Here is an 18,155-nt window from a genome sequence, read left to right on the forward strand (position 1 = left end):
TTACTCAGTTTATTTAGATTTTTTAACAATAATTAAAATGTGATAATAATTTATATTAGATTATTATAGATTATGCTACCCAGCAGTAATTAAGCATCATTATACGTTCTAGTATTAAAGTGATGTACACATGAATGCATCAATAAATAATAAACCCAATATATATATATATATAGGGCAATTTTTCATAAGGGGTATTTTTACTATTATACTTTTGTTCTTTCACCACAGCAACATTTGGAAAGCAGGACTTTTACTTGTAACATAATATTTTTACACTATAGTTTATTTTATTTTTACTCATTATTTTTACTCAAGTAAGGGATTACTTTTCCCACCACTGAAGTAATAACAATAATAAATAAAAATACAGTAAGGGTTATTCCGGTATTACCAGTAATATAATAGTGGTGCTAGAATATGTGAATGCTGGGGGCAAACAGTTTGAACGTTTGAGGGATTAATATGTTATCATTGATATGTTTTTCATTACAGTATACCTACTTTTGCAGCCCCCATATATATATATAAAAAAACAAAAAGCAGCATTTTTTTATGTTTTATTACAGAATACACACATGTAATACAATATCTGATTTATATAATGTTGAATTCTCAGACAAGGATAAATATATAATGTCTGAGGTGTCAGTACATTACCTGAACATGAGGGAAGACCTTTTTGCTTTTTCCAAACAAAATAAATAAATAAATAAGTTGTTTGTTTAGATTTTATTTGTCCATGTTATATAATAATAATTAATAATAACAATACTAATAATAATAACAATAATTTAGAAATGTATATAGCACTTTTCTTAATAATGTTTTGCTTCACAACAAGATTAAATAAAATAAGAAATTGTATAATATTTAATAATATTTCAGACATCTATTTACCTAGGTTTTATAATAATAATAATAATAATAATAATAATAAAATAACAATAATTATGAAAATAATAATACAACTTTGTAACATTATTTAGAAAAGCGACAAAAAGTGCTTCACAACAAGATAAAATACACGTTTGTATAATCTATAAAATATGTTTTGTGCACACGTTTTGTTTTCCATTATTGTATACCTACTTTTGCAGCCCCATGTATATAGGCCTATATAAAAAACAAAAAACACATTTTTAAATGCTTTATTACAGAATACGCACATTTAATATACTTTTAAATGTATATAACGTTGATTCTCAGACAAGAATAAATATACAGTACAGGCCAAAAGTTTGGACACACCTTCTCATTCAATGCGTTTTTCTTTATTTTCATGACTATTTACATTGTAGATTCTCACTGAAGGCATCAAAACTATGAATGAACACATATGGAATTATGTACTTAACAAAAAAAGTGTGAAATAACTGAAAACATGTCTTGTATTTTAGATTCCTCAAAGTAGCCACCCTTTGCTTACTAGAATATAAGACATGTTTTCAGTACATAATTCCACATGTGTTTATTAATAGTTTTGATGAATTTACAATGTCAATAGTCATGAAAATAAAGGAAACGCATTGAATGAGAAGGTATGTCCAAACTTTTGGCCTGTACTGTATAATGTCAGAGGTGACCAAATAAACTACAGACACTGAATACAATTTTTCCGATTGTCCATGAAGGCAGCTGCACATAGTTGTTTTTTCCCCCACGCCACTTGAACGCGCCGTCAGCAGCGTCTCCGCCCTCCCGGTGCTTTGACGTCACCGGCGTCCGTCTCCGCACATGGATGGAGAGGTGTAGCTCCGCTCTGTAAAGCCGCGCTCCCCCCGCCCTCCTCCACCTCCTCCTCCAGCTATTTGCCAGCCAGCTCCGACTACAGCCAGCCAGCCGCTCACCGTCCTGCTGCTGCGCGGAGTCCCGTCTTCTCCCTCCGAGCACCGGCGTCGTTTTCTATCCGGAAAGGATCTTAAAGGGGACCGGCTTGCGAGTTCGGTGGCGTCTCTTATTTTGGGGGGGAAACTTTAAATATATATTTTTTCTTTTTTGCCCTTCAAGACATACGGAGAAAATGGCCAGACCTCTTCCTATAAACCCAACTTTCCTGCCGCCGACTCACGGCGTACTGAAATCCCTTCTGGAAAACCCGCTGAAGCTGCCTTTCCATCACGATGAAGGTAGGTTTTTAAAAACAACTTAAAATGTACGTTGACTCGGCTCTCGCCTCTTCTCTGTTGTGTTTCTGCACTTGCTATTTTTATTCTGTTGGCACGCATGGTTTTTGACAGCTAAAACGCATTTAAAAAGAGCCAGATTTTTTTTTTAAATACAACACGCAGAGTGATGCCTCTTTATATTTTACGATCTTTGTGCCGGCCAACTAACAACGTTCTATTTTGACAAAGATGTTAAAAACAGAAAGTTGATCATCTCGATTGGATTTTAGTTGACTGACAGGTTGATGTGGACTTCAGCTCAAGCTAACAAGCTATTTTAGCATGTTCTTGTTGTATAAAATCGCATAATACAGTGTGATTCGCATGTGTTGTTGTTGTGACTGCGCTGTTTTTAGCTCGCAGGTGCGTTTATAACCTTTAATGCTCAGTAGGATTTATATTACTGATGCCACAGGCGGCCGATAGAGGGCGACTTTTCTGTTTTGAAAGCTGCTGTGGATGTTTGCATTGCACGCTCTGTTTGTATTGTTGGATGTATTGCGTGTCAGTATTAACATGACGGCAGACCTTTTTGTTTGTTCTAACAAAATAAATGAATAAAATAATATTTAAATACATTAGTCGTGCAGATTGTTTGGAATGTATTTGTCCATGTTATATAATAATAATAATAATAATAACAATAATAACAATAATACAAATGTATACAGCACGTTTGTTAATAATGCTGTGCTTCACAACAAGATTAAATAAAATAATAAATTGTATAAAAATAATAATATTTCAGACTTCTTCTTATCTAGGTTTTATAAAAAATAATAATGATACAACTTTACCATTGTTTACAAAAGTGACAAAGTGCTTCACAACAAGATTAAATAAAAATCATAAATTGCATAAAAATAATGTTTCTGACTTCTAGGTATCTAGATTTTAATAATAACTATTATTATGATTACAATTATTATTATTTAGAAAAGCAGAAAAGTGTGGTATAAAGTGCTTCACAATAAGATGAATTAAAAATTGTAAATTTTATTAAAAAATATGTAATTTATTGTTGTTGTTCTTTTATCTATGCATGTACCACATTATTTATTGTAGTATTAATAGTTATAAATTGTATAGTATAATAAAATAAAAATCACAAGTATGAAGAACGTGAAATGTAAACAAATCTACATTTCTATTAACTCCTAAAATTAAGTATAGAAAAAGTTAATCATAGTATTATGTCAGTCTTTGGAAGACAATGGAATATATTTATAATTGAATTAACTTCATTTTGGCCGTTGGATGTTGTGTCAACATTGAACATGCCTGGTCAAACTATGAACTCAGCAGAGATACAGATGGGTGACATATTCAAGGAAAAACGTAAAAGTGACTTTGTATCACATGTCAGCTTCAGTATGGGCCTCTACTGGAAGGGTGAACACAACTCCCCCTCTAAATTTTTAGAATATAGAACCTTTATTTAATCAGGTAATCTCACTGAGGTAAGCACCTGCTTGTAAAATTAATACAAATAATAAATGACAAAGCAAGAGAAAGTTAAGATAAGAATATGCAAATGTTCTTGCATGAAGCCCAATGTTATTTTGTGACAAACTAACAAAAGTTAGGATCGGAGGAAAATGCCCACAGTCATTGCTTACAAACCAACAAACAACAATGAGTAAAGATAACATAAAAACATAAACATAAAAATCGAGTTGCAGCTGCAGTTTTTTTCTACAAAGTGGGGTCTGTGGCACTCAAAAATGTTTTCAGATTCATTAATTTCAATGATTATGATATGAATTTATATTTTTGAAGTTTAATGAAAAATCTATAATAGTTCTTACAAATTGGTCCAAAATCTTCCATGTAAGTGGGTTGAGATCTGGTGATGGTTTGGTGAGTTTAAATTGACAGAAAGTACAATGAACCCTGGTGCATTTGAAAGGTTTATCCACTTGTCAGTGGTTTGCAGAAAAAAATGAAAATTTCCCCAACGTTATTTATTTTGTCCTTTGGTAAATTGGTTGAAGTGACCCTTTAAACCCCAGTCACACTTTCTTTTCATACCCATGCACTGAACCGTGAGACAAAGAAATGACTGTGCGCTAACATTTCACAGGATTTGAGAAAAACAAGGAGCAGGAGAAGAAGCTGGACGATGAGAGCAGCGCGGCCAACCACCCACAGTCGGCTTTCCTGGGGCCGACCCTGTGGGACAAGACCCTGCCCTACGATGGGGACAACTTTCAGCTGGAGTACATGGACCTGGAGGAGTTCCTGTCGGAGAACGGCATCCCTGCCAACACAGCCCAGGGCGAGCAGGCCCCGCAGGCAGCACAGGCGGCGCAGGCCCCTCAGCCCGCCACGCCTGCCACGCCCTCACCCACCGTGGTCGACCTAAGCAGCCGCGCCACCACCTCGGTCCACACGGGCATGGCGCCCCAGACCTGCCTCCGCAGCCCCAGCACAGCAGGTAGGAACCACATGCCAGCATAGGGATGCTCAGAGAGAAGTTTCTGTCTCTAAAGGAGTCACCTCTGATCATGATAAATGATAGTATTGTTGTATCGATGTTGTATTAGTTTTATAACGATATTAGAGTACAAATATGAGTAAGTACATAATAAGTACATCCTTTTCCACAGCAATGCTTTTTTAAACCTCAAGAATATTAAACATTGGAATTGAAATGTGGAAAAAAAATCTTAAAATATCCTGGATAAATAAAACTTAAATAAATAGACTGCAACCAAAACAAATAAAATAGACTTTCAGGCTCTGTTAACAAATCATTGCAATGAGATAATCATCATGTATTATATTATTTTATCATTAATATAACATAAACAGCTGGAATGGCTGCTTGGGAAATGTAGTTTGTAATTGTAATGTAAACAACAAATTATATCGAGTCAAGAAAAAAATCGTGTCCATTTTATATATCCAACGATAAGTCGATATAGTAATTATCGTCACAGGCCTATGTCTGAGCACCCATTTCGCTTGTTTTCTCATTAAGCTCCTGCTTTTTTAGCTTCTCAGAGCCTTCAACTATAAGTTAGCTCCACTCTGACACACTTAAGCTCAGATTTACTGCCCCTGAACCTGGACTTTGGAGTCCCAGAGTGCAGCATAAACAGGCTCAAGTCCAAGGATGCAGCAGCAGTCACAAAGCTCTGATTGGCAGAAAAGTCTCTCTCTGTGTTTTGACTTTGTCCACCATGAGTCATCTTTGTGTGCTGTAGTTATACAGGTGCTCTCTTCTGTGTTTCAATATTAATTTTCATTCCCAAGATTTTTCCCCGCAGGGTTTGGCCAGAGTGCTTGCGTCAGTCAGAGCAGTGATTCATAAATTACTCCAGGAGTTCATTAATCCTGCAGTGCACACTCAATCAGATTAATCTTTGATGAATTTTAAGATGTTACGCAATCGCATTTTAATTTGGCTCTTGAGATGCGCACCATGATCCATGTAGAGTCATCTAAAACATATTAAACTGCTGAAACAGAGACATTTATTTCACTATGTTCCTCACGTAAAGTCTTGTTATTGTAACGAGTTGACATTAAGCAGGCAGTTGGTATTTAAACTGTGAGTTTGTGAAGCTGCCAGACAAATAGTTTGAATCGTTTAAAGGGCCAACCCTCACTGTAAACATAAACACAGCTCATTACCAGTGGGCAGAACCCTGAAGACTGTTTCAATCCAAAACGTAACACACAAAAAGTCTGATGATACGTGACACGTAAACAGAGGCAGAGGGAGTGTCCTGAGGGTGTTTTACCTGTCAGCGCTGAAGGATAAGACAACACGTATTGTTCCTCTGAAGAGTGTGACGTATTTCAAACCTAGAGCCAGATAAATGCTGATTGATTGTCTGTGCGGCTGTGTATCGATCCTGCTGATGATTAATAATTCATCAGCATCCTGTGAACTCTTAAAAGGCTGATTTCCACCTTATTTAATGCAGGAAATGTGTGGTTTGGTTGGACTTGTCCATGTTGGGACCAGTTGTGCCAGATGTTGGTGTGATGTCTGTAAGCTGCTCCTCTCAGTGTTTTGTGTCTCATGATTTAAAGTCTAGGGAGGAATAAAACTGGATGTAAACATTGTGTTTACCTTCACTGTGATGTGCTTTAATATCAGGATTATTATTTATTTTCCTAATATTTTAGATTTGTTTCCAGTGACTTTGCTGTTATAAACATTACTGTTTCTGCTCTAAATATAACATTTGGATATATTTAAAATATAACAAATGCTTCTGATGCTGTTGTGATTGTATTCTAATTCTATTTTAGATTAGTTTTATATATTTTTATATAAAAAAAATAATTATTTTGTAATGAAAAACATCAAAAAGGAGAATTGATTAAGAATTATTTTATAAAAGGGATAGAGTATATTATTTGTCACATTAGTGATACTTTGATTGCCTTACTGAACTCAATATACTATAAAATGAAATAAATAAAATCTATAATAATAATCAATCAGCCAACAGTCTAGGCAAGAAATCCAGAATATTCAACAGGTCAGATTTTAATTAATTAAATGTATTGTTAGAGCAAATTTATAAACAACTCAAAGGCTTTTGCAGACTTTTTAAAGTACAGCAAGATATATTTTTCAAAAGCAATTAAATGTGTAAAAAAAAGTATGAAAAACAGAATATAAACAGAAACAATTTAACATAAAATGAATATATATTTAAATATTTATCAGTGTTTAAATAATGCAACAATTTGTTCTAAATGAAAAGTTGATAAATCAAACTGATTTATCAACTTTTTCTATCAACAATTTTCTAAAAAATATATATAATAATAATTATTTTCTGTCTGTCAGTTCCCTTTAAAAACCCACACTCCTTGCAGGTAATTAGGCGTGTTTATCTTTTATCAATCTAATTATGAAATGTATACAGAGTGAGCAGAGATACTTTAGTTTTAGTCTTTTCTGCAATAAGAAACAGTGTAACCAGAAGCTTCAGTTTCTGCCATTTTTAATATAATTTAATGATCAGTGGATTTGTCCACAACAACAGTTAAAAAAAAAAGGTTTTACAAAAATCTAAAACAGCGAAAAAACTGCAAACTCTCCTGTTGGAGAAGCTGAGACAGAGGATGTTTAAGATATTCACTTTTTTTAAAGAAATTGATGAATGCGTTAACAACACTAGACAGTTTATTATTATAAAGATTTAAGTTCATATCATCTAACCTGAGTTTATAAGAAGGAAATCAACCAAGACAGCAGCAATATTTTTATCATGTTTTCTGAAAAATCATCATTATTTCATGTTTTCCCCTTCACATAAATCCCTCATTTCAGTGAGAGTGGACAGGTGTGCAGACTCAGCTCCGACTGTTGTAGGTTAAATCTGAGAGCAGTGCAGCCACAGAGAGCTGGCTGCTGCAGGGGAGGTGCACCTGTACAGTACACTTTATTCTGGCCTGAGTGCACACATGTGCGTACTTCAGTGTGTGTGTGTGTGTGTGTGTGTGTGTGTGTGTGTGTGTGTGTGTGTGTGTGTTGGTCTGCTTCTATCTGCATCTTCACATTTACCTCTCACGTGAACGCAGCAGGGGTCTCCATGTGAGACACACACATGCAGCGCCGAGCTCACAAACAAATAAAATGATAATGAAAATATGATAATAAACTGAATAAACAGGAAAAAAAAAACAGGTAAATATTGTTCAGAAAACAGAATATGGTCATAAACGATTTATATGTGAGCCAGCAAAAATAATCTAACAGTTTGTTCTACTAAAAAAAAAGACCAATCAGTTATATTTTCTGAAAATTAATCAGTATTTCATGACTTTTTGTCTAAAAATCCCTGAAAATGTTTATGTCCTGTGAGGCAACAGGTGTGCAGACTAAGCTCAGGTTGTTTTAGGATGAATGTGAGAACAGCACAGCCACAGATAAATAGATGCTTTTGTTCAGGACACTTTATTCCAGTCTTTGTGCACTTGACGTACTCCAGCCTGTGTGTGTGTGTGTGTTCTGTCACGTGAACGCGGCTGGGGTTTCCTGCAGCGTGCCGGGCCATGTGACGGACACATGCAGGCGCCGTGTGCAGGGCTGAGCTGCAAACAGGAGCTTGTCACGGCATGAAGCTCTCTCTCGCTCTCTCTCCCTCCCTCTCACTTTCACCCTCCCCTCCTCTCTCTCTCCCTTCTCCTCCCTCTCTCCCTCCCTCGCCGGTCTCGGCTCCGACACAGCCTGGACTCGGAGCCAAAGCACAGGCTGTACCCTGCTGCAGATCACATGGACTCTGGTGTGCTTTTGTCACGTGCGTGCAATGTTGTTCCAGCTCGTCTCGTCTAACCAGCCGCTCCGCCACAACCACCACCACCACCGCTGCACACAACAACAACCACAATCCCCCTGGTGCATGCTCTGCAAGCTGTACAGCAGGCAGCTGATAATATTATCAAAATCAGGCGAACAAACGGCAGGGCGTTTCACTGTTTTCTCCCTGTCTGAACAGCAGGCAGATGTTGGCGGGCTTTGTCAGGGTCGGTTCAGGAGATGGAGCCCTGTGAACTGCTGGCAGGGGCCACAGTGGAATAGATGTAGGAGGGGTCGGAGGGCGTGTTGTGGTGCATTCCAGCGTGTTAATCAAGGAAAGGTGGCTCAGTGAGCAGCTTGTATCTTTATCAATAAGGCTGATCATGCAGCGGCACTTATCAGACCTGCACTGTGTCTAAAAGTCTAAAAGTTCATCTTTCAGATTGTTGTCTTTGCAGCCAGTTCCTCCTGGACTTTTCTTTTTTTTTTTTTTTTTTCAATCTGAGTTTTCTTCTCAGATGTCTTGTCATGTGGTCAGCAGACAGGATCAGCATGTCCTGCATGAGTGACCTGCAGGAATTCTTATCAGAGGAATTGTGTGTCACGGAAACAGAAATAAGTCCTGCAGGGTTTGCTTGATAAGTTTAATTGTAGGACAGGTTAGTCTCCTGCAGAGGATCAAGTGTTTAGACTAAAAAAAGATTCATTTATTTACTATAAATGCTGGACACTGTAGCTTTAACAGATGTTTCTGAAACAGGAGGAAATGGTGCATTTGTTGGGGAGTTTTTCAGCTGCAGATGAATGCACATCTTCAGAAATACAATCAGACATGACAATATAACTTAATCAAAAGAAGATATATAAATAGAATAAGGAGGCAAAAGATACAATACATATACAATTAGAAACCAGATATATACTTATGAAAGAGCTTATTGAGAGTTTTATATAATTTGTACTGGAGCATTTTTTTTTCATCTAATGTTTTGTTGTGCTTCTCTTTAGTAATTATTTCTTTAAACAACCTTGGAACAAATGGAAAAAAGAAAAATGAATGCAACTTGTCTTTCTCTTCCACGTCACAGAATCTTCATCTCTGCTATAACAATACAATATTACTGCAATATCAAACATTTTGCGTTACTTATTTTCCAACTGCCTATTGTGTCCACAAAGGAAAACATTGAAACTATTATCATATTAGATTAAATATTAGATAAAATGAAATTATTTAAAACATTTCAACTCAGCAGCAGAGGACTGATAAAGCAATTGATATTATTACTCAAGCACCAAAAGTTTAAATTTTTATTTGCAATATTAATAATTTATACTATAAAATGTCAATACTTTCAGTCAGTTTATCAATGCAAAATATTGTGATAATATGATGTATCATTTTTTCTTTCTTATGTTTTTTGCATCATTAAAATAAAATATAATTAAACACTTCAACTCAACACCAAATGAATGAACTGACCAAATTGCAATATTAATAATTGATTAATTATAAAAATATAATAAATTATAAAATATTGATGCTTGGCATATTTTTTATATTATTGCAATATAAATATTGCAATAATATTCTGTATTTTTTTTTCTTTTAGCCCATGCCTGCTTAACCCTAAAGATTGCTGCAGGTTAAATATATTTAGTTGTTTTTTAGAAACAATCCTGTTAATGCACACATTAGCTTCAGTTTTGGTCTTTAACTGGGAGTTGATGACAATAAGAAAAATACATAACATTATTAATGTGTGTTGTGACCTTCTGACACAGGAAAACCAGTTTTAGTTGTCTTTTAAAAAAAAAGCTAGTTCAAGGAGCTTAAGGGTAAAATGTTTTTCTCTCAGGTGCAGTGTCTGAGGGGGGAAGTGGCTGTTGGTCAGAGTTCAGCAGCTTATCAGCCACACAGCGACACGATAATGCTCACTATCACTCCGACCTGCAGTGTGTGCGTGTGTGTGTGTGTGTGTGTAAATACATAAAAACCACACATATTTCATCAAGTTATTCCCTCTTTCACACGGCTCTTTGTAGGCCAGCTCAGGACTACCTTTCCTGGACTGTTAACTTTAGATTTCCTGTTGAGGAGGGGTGGCGGCAGCGGCGGGACTATTTAGTGAATTCGCCCACTTCCTCTCCCCTGGAATGTGCCGTACATTAGTTGAGGACTGTGCAGGTTAATGAGCCGGTGTCTACTTTTAGACCACGCTGCTGTGTTTTACCTCGTAATGAGGAGGTCAGAACGACTCGTAAAGGTGATTAGGGCGCTGCGGCGCTATTTGCAGGTTTGAATGCAGGACAGATTGTCTAAGACAGGAGTCCAGTTTTAGGTAGTAAGGAGCTTTTGGCAGGTCTGTTCTGTGCTCGCTTTATGAATGTTGGGAGGTCAAGTTGAGTCATGTGTGTCCTAGCTGCAGATGGATTAGCTCAGTGTCAGGAGTCATGTGCTTCATCTGCTGCTAACAAACTCTGTGGACTCTTAAATCAATGATTCTTCTGCTGTCAAACAACAAGCATCAGTTAAATCATGAAAAATCTATTAGCAACAGTTTTAATTAGCGATTAGTAAGCCTGTCACGATAATTTTAATATGGACTTATCGTTTGTCAAAACATCATGTGAGCTAAAACTTTGTTGACTTATTAAGCAAAGAAACTGCAGGTTTTACTGACTATTATAAGACCAATGAACAAAAATAAAACATAATTTCTGCGTTGTTCTTTTATTTGTTGAGGATATTTTAATATTTCTATCACATCATGTGTGAATATTCTTTTAAGAATTAAAAGTTCATTGCTCTTTGAAAGGGTGTATTTGCATTATAAGCCTAATATAATCATATTATTATTTTGGAGGCATAAAATGGGTCTTAAACTTTAAATAATATTGCAATAATTTCTGGGAATATATATTGCCTTACCAAATATTAATCATAATATCCCTAATGATTTGTTATCTAAATAATACAAAAGGAAAACTTTCCCATTACCTCCAGTTCCGGTCGGCTTGTCACATAATATTTTTTACACTTCTTAAACAACATATCAGTGAGTTTATTGAAAGAAAATGCATCGATGCAACTTCGGCCTGAACAGTACATTGGTGCTCTGGGCATCATTTTCACTATTTTCTGACATTCAATAGACTAAACGATTCATTAATCAATCAAGAAAAAACAGCTGGGAATTCAGCATCTTTTGTTGAGATAAAGTTTGTGTTCGGCATTACTTAAAAGTGTTTTGTAGGAAGAAAATTGAGATTAAAGAAAGTCCGTCCTACGTGTGTGTATTGAGCTGCAACATCAGCATCTGTTGAGGCGTGTATTTGTAACATATGCTGTTTTTTCCCACATTTCTGCTCAGTTTTATGAGGTGATAATTCACAGTTTTAATAGTAGTGCATAGTGTTCCTTGTCTTTACGGAGAAATCTGGGCGGCACTCGGTTGAGGTTGATGAATAAAAACCATCACTTCCTTTGGGTAGAACTCTTGTCTTCTGATGTACACACACACACTTCCTGTGTGGAGCAGAACGCCGTCTGACCGTGCACGCTCTGACTGAAGGTCAGCTGTATTGACGGGCTGTCATGGCACGCTCACAAGTACAAGCAAATGTAGGTCATGATGTTCCAGCTGCCAGAATAACAGCAGCTAATGAAACGCTGCAGGCTTTTAGTCATACTCCTTTTGTTTGTGTTGCCCTTCAGGCTTTTAGTATCGAGCAGGTTGTGCAGGTGTGGTCGATCTGACAAAACGAATAACTTCTAACGTAATGAATCACACAGACTTATCTCTAAAACTCAGTCACCCTCCGCTGGTCGGCCTGCAGATTCAGATCAATTAAAGAAGTTTTGCAGGAAGTGAGACATAAAACAAAACTACAGATGGTGGTTTGAGATCAGCTGACACATTCTCTGCAGCAATCAGCAGCTTCTAATATCAAACTGTTGAGTTCTCACCTGTGTTTTTAAAGCCTGTGTGACAGCACCACCTGCTGGTCAGATGAGGTTAATCCTCTTCTACACAGATCCAATGTTTTTAGTGATTTAGCCATTATCACTAAGGCTTTTTAATATTTTTTATTTTATTTTGGAGTGCCTAGATTAGGGCTGGACTATTTATAAGAGTTAATTTTATAGTAACTAATTATGAAAACAAGATAGTCAAGAAAAAAACATTATAGTGCCGTATTATGTTTCGCCTAATAAAGCAGCGTTTTACAGGATTTTCTCTCACAAAAATATGTTGAATAAAATGGATTTATTATTTAAAAAATGTTTTTATATATTATATATATTAAGTAGCTTGCAGGAGGTTAATTTATATTTTTTTATTTTAATCTATTTTTGTATAAATTAATTTTATATTATTTGAAATGTATATATATTTTTTGTCTATATTTTTAGTTAATTTATTTATGTGATTTTTTAAATATTTTTTTTTATTACTTAGAATTGTATTCATTCATTTTTATTTTTAATAAGAAAATCCACTGTGAAAGAAAAAAAATCCTTTTTAAAAAAATATCAATAATTGCATTATGTTTCCCTTAGTTATTAAATAATCGTGATCTCAGAATTTACCAAAATTATTATTATTTATTTTGCCACAATTAAGCAGCCCTAGCCTTGATTGGCTCACATCAAACACAGTAGTAAGAAAATCTTTCATCTTTCGTTCAGCAGCTTGAATCCAACAAATTTCCCTGTAATACGTGTTGCTCTGTGTTGAGCAGGAATTTAAGTGTTTTCTATAACAGCAGTCACCTGCTCTCTGGCTTTACATCTGCACCGACACTCAAACATGTGAGCTCAGAGGGAAGAAAGGCAGCATTCAGCTCCCCCTCCGAGGCCTCCTGCTCCAGCTCACAGCTCCACAGAAAGGATCTGCTGATGATGACACACTTATGACATTGTGTAACCAATTAGCCCCAAAAAGAAGCGCCGCCTTGACCTCTAATGGGGCCATTTCTGCCATTAGAGTCACAATCTGAGGTGTTTAGAGTGTGTTCCCTGCTGAGTTCTCCCCTCTCTAAATAATAAACAAGATTCTGTGCACCTAGCTGCAGCTCATGTGTGTTATTTCATTGTTCTCAGCTCTGCCCTCATCCCGGGACACCCCCAGCCCCATCGACCCAGAGTCCATCCAAGTGCCGCTGGCCTACGAGCCTGACCCGGCAGACCTGGCTCTGTCCAGCGTGCCTGGACAGGAAATGTTCGACCCCAGGAAACGCAAGTTCTCTGCAGAGGAGCTGAAGCCGCAGCCCATGATCAAGAAAGCCCGCAAGGTCTTCATCCCCGAGGACCTGAAGGTGAGATGGACTTTTCGTGTGATATATGGACATTTTGTCAGAGCTCAATATCTCCTGTTGTGTTTCCTGCAGGTTTGTTTCCTTAATAATGTCAGCTTCTTCTCTGTTCTTTTATTTATTGAGGATTTTTTTTTTCATGATTTCTAACAAAAAAAGTAATCGTGACAGGCCTTTTGGAAGAAAAAATCATCCAAAATGATTAAAAAATGTAAAATTAAATCATCTCACTCATTCAGAGAACCAAGGTTATAATGTAACCAAACGTTTTGATGCAATAGTTTGTAGAAATAAAAGTTATTTGCTGCTTAAAAGTGTTTGCTTGCTTTATAATCCGATTATATTATCAATACATCAGCGGCATAAATTGGTTTTAAAATCAAAATAATATCATTTATTGCAATTATTTCTTGGATTATCCAACAAAAGTAGTTATCGTGATGGGTCTACCCATAAAAAATGTAGAAAAAAACAGCCAAAATTATTTAAAAATTAAGCAAGAAATGTTCTGAAGTTTATCAGCTGAGGTTTCTGACTTGAAGCATCACAGTTACATTATACTCACATCAGCTAATAGATAATACGGCAAAATTCAACTTATTAAATAATGTTTTGTTTGCTCTCTTCACTCAGAGAACCAGGGTTACAATGTAACCATACGTTCTCTGTCGTCTTGTCTTGTTTTCACTCAGAGAACCATGGTTACAATGTAACCCTACGTCTATAGTCTCTTCACTCAGAAAACCAGGGTTACAATGTAACCAAACGTTTTGATGCAATTGTTTGTACAAATAAAACACATTTGCTGCTTAAAAGTGTTCTTGCATTATAATTATATTATATTATCATTATATAAGTGGCATAAATCAGTCTTAAAATTACAATACTATCATTTATCGCAATAATTTCTGGGATTATCCAACAAAAATAGTTATCATGATCACCTCTTTTTTGATTTTTAGACTTTTTTTTAAAACAGCTGCAGCTTTTAAACAGAGGCTGTGTGGACTGGAGTTTACTGTAAACATGATAATAATTCTGACTGACGGCGTCAGGTCAGCAGAAGTCGTGTCTTGACCTTGAGGCACCGTCAGCAGCCAGAGGCCGCCATCATGAGACCGAGCACCAGACTCCATAACAAACAAAAACAGTGTGTCTGAGTCAACACCAGTGCTGACCCTTGTGCTCTCTCTCCCTGCAGGACGACCGGTACTGGGCCCGGCGCAGAAAGAACAACGTGGCGGCCAAGAGGTCACGGGACGCCCGGCGGCTGAAGGAGAACCAGATCGCCATCCGGGCCAGCTTCCTGGAGAAGGAGAACGCCGCTCTGCGCGTTGAGGTAGCGGAGATAAGAAAGGAGCTGGGCCGCTGCAAGAACATTGTGGCTAAATATGAGGCCCGACACGGGCCCCTGTGAGCCCCCAAACCACCACCACCACCACCCAGCCACCACCCACTCCCACTCTGCTCCCGACCCTCCTGCCCTCGAGTTTGAAGGACAATGTGTCTCTTTTGGTGGCACTGCCCCTCCTCCTCCTCCTCCTCCTCCTCCTCCTCCTCAACACACCTGTATGATTCTGGTATTATAACTGTCATTTTTGACTTCTATCATAAGCTTCGATTCGTCTGCTCCTCCTTTTAATTTTCTGTACACAAATCGTTCGACTAAATATAGAAACATACATGTATCTTTACACACGCATACTTCCCACTTTTAATGTGCTGTGAGGAGTTATGAGCCAACCCACCAGCTGAGCCCCTCTCCCCTCCCTCCCTTACACTTTTGAGAAACGATGCCATGCTGTTTGTTGTTCACTTTCATACCAATTTTATACGTGAGATCAGGACTAAAACTGTTCCCCCTCTTCTTCTATTCTTCTGTGTTATAACGTGACGTGTCCGAGAGCCTGCTTACACAAATCTCCTTTTTAATGTTTTTTCTGTCATTAGCAGCTTGTTTTTCACCCTTTTTTGAGCTCTTTTCTTGATGTTGTATTTTTTTAGTTCAGCACTCTAACAAATAACACTTTTTTAAAAAGTATTTTTTTCTGTGCAATCGTGGCGTAGAGTTTTTTTCTTCTTCTTCATGAACCGGACACTGAGCAATAATTCCTGTCCACAACTAAACTGACATCTCCTCCTCCTCCTCCTCCTTCTCCTCTCTGCTCCTCCGTCTCTATCTGATACTTTATATAACCTCTGCACTAATGCGTGTCTCACAATCTGATCCGGTGCAATGTTTCCACTCGCTCAAAAAGAAATCTCCTCCACCTCATATTTATCTACCTTTTATTTCTCAGATGGAAGATTGTTGTTTTTTTATATATAAATATATATATATATATATATACATATATATATGTATTCTGTTGATATAATTGTTAGTATTAATACTACTCTTGACATTGTTGTTTAGCTCCTCCTTTGTTTTCAGATTTAAGCATGATTTTTTTTCTTTCACAGAACGAAAAGCTATTTGCAAAAACCTTTCTCTTTTTTTGTTTTTTTTTGCAAAGTTGTTGATAATTATTATTTTTTGCTTCTGTTTAACTTAGCATGATTAATTAATATGAGTGTTTTTATTTTAGAAATCAATACAGATGTCTGTAGTCTCTCATTGTAGCTCCATGTATGCCCTCTTTTTTTTTTTTTTAAAGATGGCTGTATGAATGTAAAAGATGTTGACACACAAACAGAAAAAAAGAGAGTTGGATGGTGTTGTCCGATACTGTGGTTAACCCGATCAATTTGTTTACTGCAGACCAAACGATTCACAACAGAGATGATATATTGGTTACAAGAGATATGTTTATATATAAACCTATTCTATAAGTTGTTCTTTTTGTACAGTATTTTTCCTATACATTACTGAACTATGTATTTTAAAGGCACAAACAAATCCAGAATATTATTAAAGAATACAAATATATAACTCAAAAACAAATGCATATAGTGGTATTTTGATAATCTATATTAGCTAGGATGTTTTACAGAGATTTGTGGATATTCAGCAGCACCTAAACCCCCCTGGGCATTATTATTATTATCACTTTAAATATTATTATTATTATTATTATTATTAAGGCAACACTCCTGCTTGTGTTGGCGCCACCTTCAGGCTCCCATCGTCACATACAATACCATTAAACTCTGAGGAAGCAGAAGCTGAAAATGCAGAGAGAATGTACAGTTAGGCACTTTTTAAGAGTCCATCAACTGGTAAAAACACATTTGTTCATCCTGTTTCGTGTACCCCCGACATTTAAAGGAGCCATCCTTTCTTTCAGTGATGAGTTTTCTTTTTTTAAACCATGCAGCTTGTGAGTCGTTTCTTTCTCATCTGGGTTGAAGTTACTATGAAGGAAGGGAAATCTATAGCTGGTGACTATTGCTGCTGCTCTTGTGTGTGATTGGTTCCTTTCGGCCAAATGCAGTTGTAGTGTGTTCCTGAGCCTGAGTGATGGACACTGGGGGAAGATTTCTTCACTTTTTTCTTACGAAGGAAGCTCACAGAATGTTACTTGTGTCATAGTGTAGAGCTGCATGCTGCTTTTCACCAGTCGGTCAAAAACTGCACCAACTCTTGTTTTTAAAGGGCTGATATGGAACTTTTTGATTATTGTATGGAAGTCCAAGGCTGCCAATATTAACGTGAAACAATCTAAAGCCATAGTTTGACATTTTTGGCTATTATTTGCTTTTTTTCTGACTAAACCAGCATCATGTGTGAGCATGAAATATGACGTTACAGTTGGCTTAGCTTAGTATAAGGACAACATGAAGAGAAATAGCAAATAGAAAGAGTTTAGGGTTTTTTTTCTTTATCTGAAAATAAGATAAAATCAGAATTATTAAATTGTAAGAGCCCAGTTTGTATTTTAATGTTAAATTTAAAGTTCCCTGCCTATTTAAAACTATATTAATTATTTTTAATGGATTTTTTTCTTTTTTTTTGGGGGGGGGGGGGGGGGGGCAGTTATGTATTTTCAAACATGAAAATATGAAAAAATACAACTTTAACAATGGATTTAAAATGCATTATGCACACGGATATTGCAAATATAATTTTTATTTGAGCAAATTGCTTTTAAACCTTTGCTTTAGAGGGTTTTTTTTGTTTTTTTTTCGTTTGTTTGTCAGCAGAACTACGAAAAAACTACAAGCTCGATTGTAATGAAACGTGGTGAAAAGGTGCAGCATGGGTCGAGGAAGAACTGTTTAAATTTTGGAGCAGATCTGAATTTTGTAAACATTGCAAGATAGAGCATTTGTCTTCTGGTCCAATCTCCCTTTTTTGTCTTATTAATGACAGCCCTGGACTTCCATATATTTGTGCTGTCATCAGAATTTGTGTTTTCATGGTTTTAAAATAAAGCAAAACCAAACAGAAGCCAATATCA

At 36.5% G+C, this 18,155-nt stretch overlaps 1 protein-coding gene across 1 annotated transcript; it reads left to right on the forward strand.

Moving 5' to 3' along the window:
* The first annotated feature begins 1,805 nt into the window (after positions 1 to 1,805).
* hlfa (HLF transcription factor, PAR bZIP family member a) lies at positions 1,806 to 16,591 on the forward strand. The gene is made up of 4 exons (XM_059347907.1): positions 1,806 to 2,129; positions 4,252 to 4,605; positions 13,544 to 13,758; positions 14,957 to 16,591. The coding sequence occupies exons 1-4, from the start codon at positions 2,024 to 2,026 to the stop codon at positions 15,170 to 15,172; spliced, it is 891 nt and encodes a 296-aa protein (XP_059203890.1). The 5' UTR covers positions 1,806 to 2,023; the 3' UTR covers positions 15,173 to 16,591.
* Positions 16,592 to 18,155: the final 1,564 nt, after the last annotated feature.

This window comes from Centropristis striata, chromosome 13 (genome assembly GCF_030273125.1).
Source record: "Centropristis striata isolate RG_2023a ecotype Rhode Island chromosome 13, C.striata_1.0, whole genome shotgun sequence".
Classification (NCBI taxonomy): Eukaryota; Metazoa; Chordata; class Actinopteri; order Perciformes; family Serranidae; genus Centropristis; species Centropristis striata.

What these genes read in the sequence shown, in the direction of transcription:
- hlfa (XM_059347907.1), top strand. Translation starts at nt 2,024, where the DNA reads ATGGCCAGACCTCTTCCTATAAACCCAACTTTCCTGCCGCCGACTCAC. An exon ending in CCGCAGCCCCAGCACAGCAG is followed by an intron (nt 4,606 to 13,543) that starts GTAGGAACCACA and finishes CATTGTTCTCAG; the next exon opens with CTCTGCCCTCATCCCGGGAC. An exon ending in TCATCCCCGAGGACCTGAAG is followed by an intron (nt 13,759 to 14,956) that starts GTGAGATGGACT and finishes CTCTCCCTGCAG; the next exon opens with GACGACCGGTACTGGGCCCG.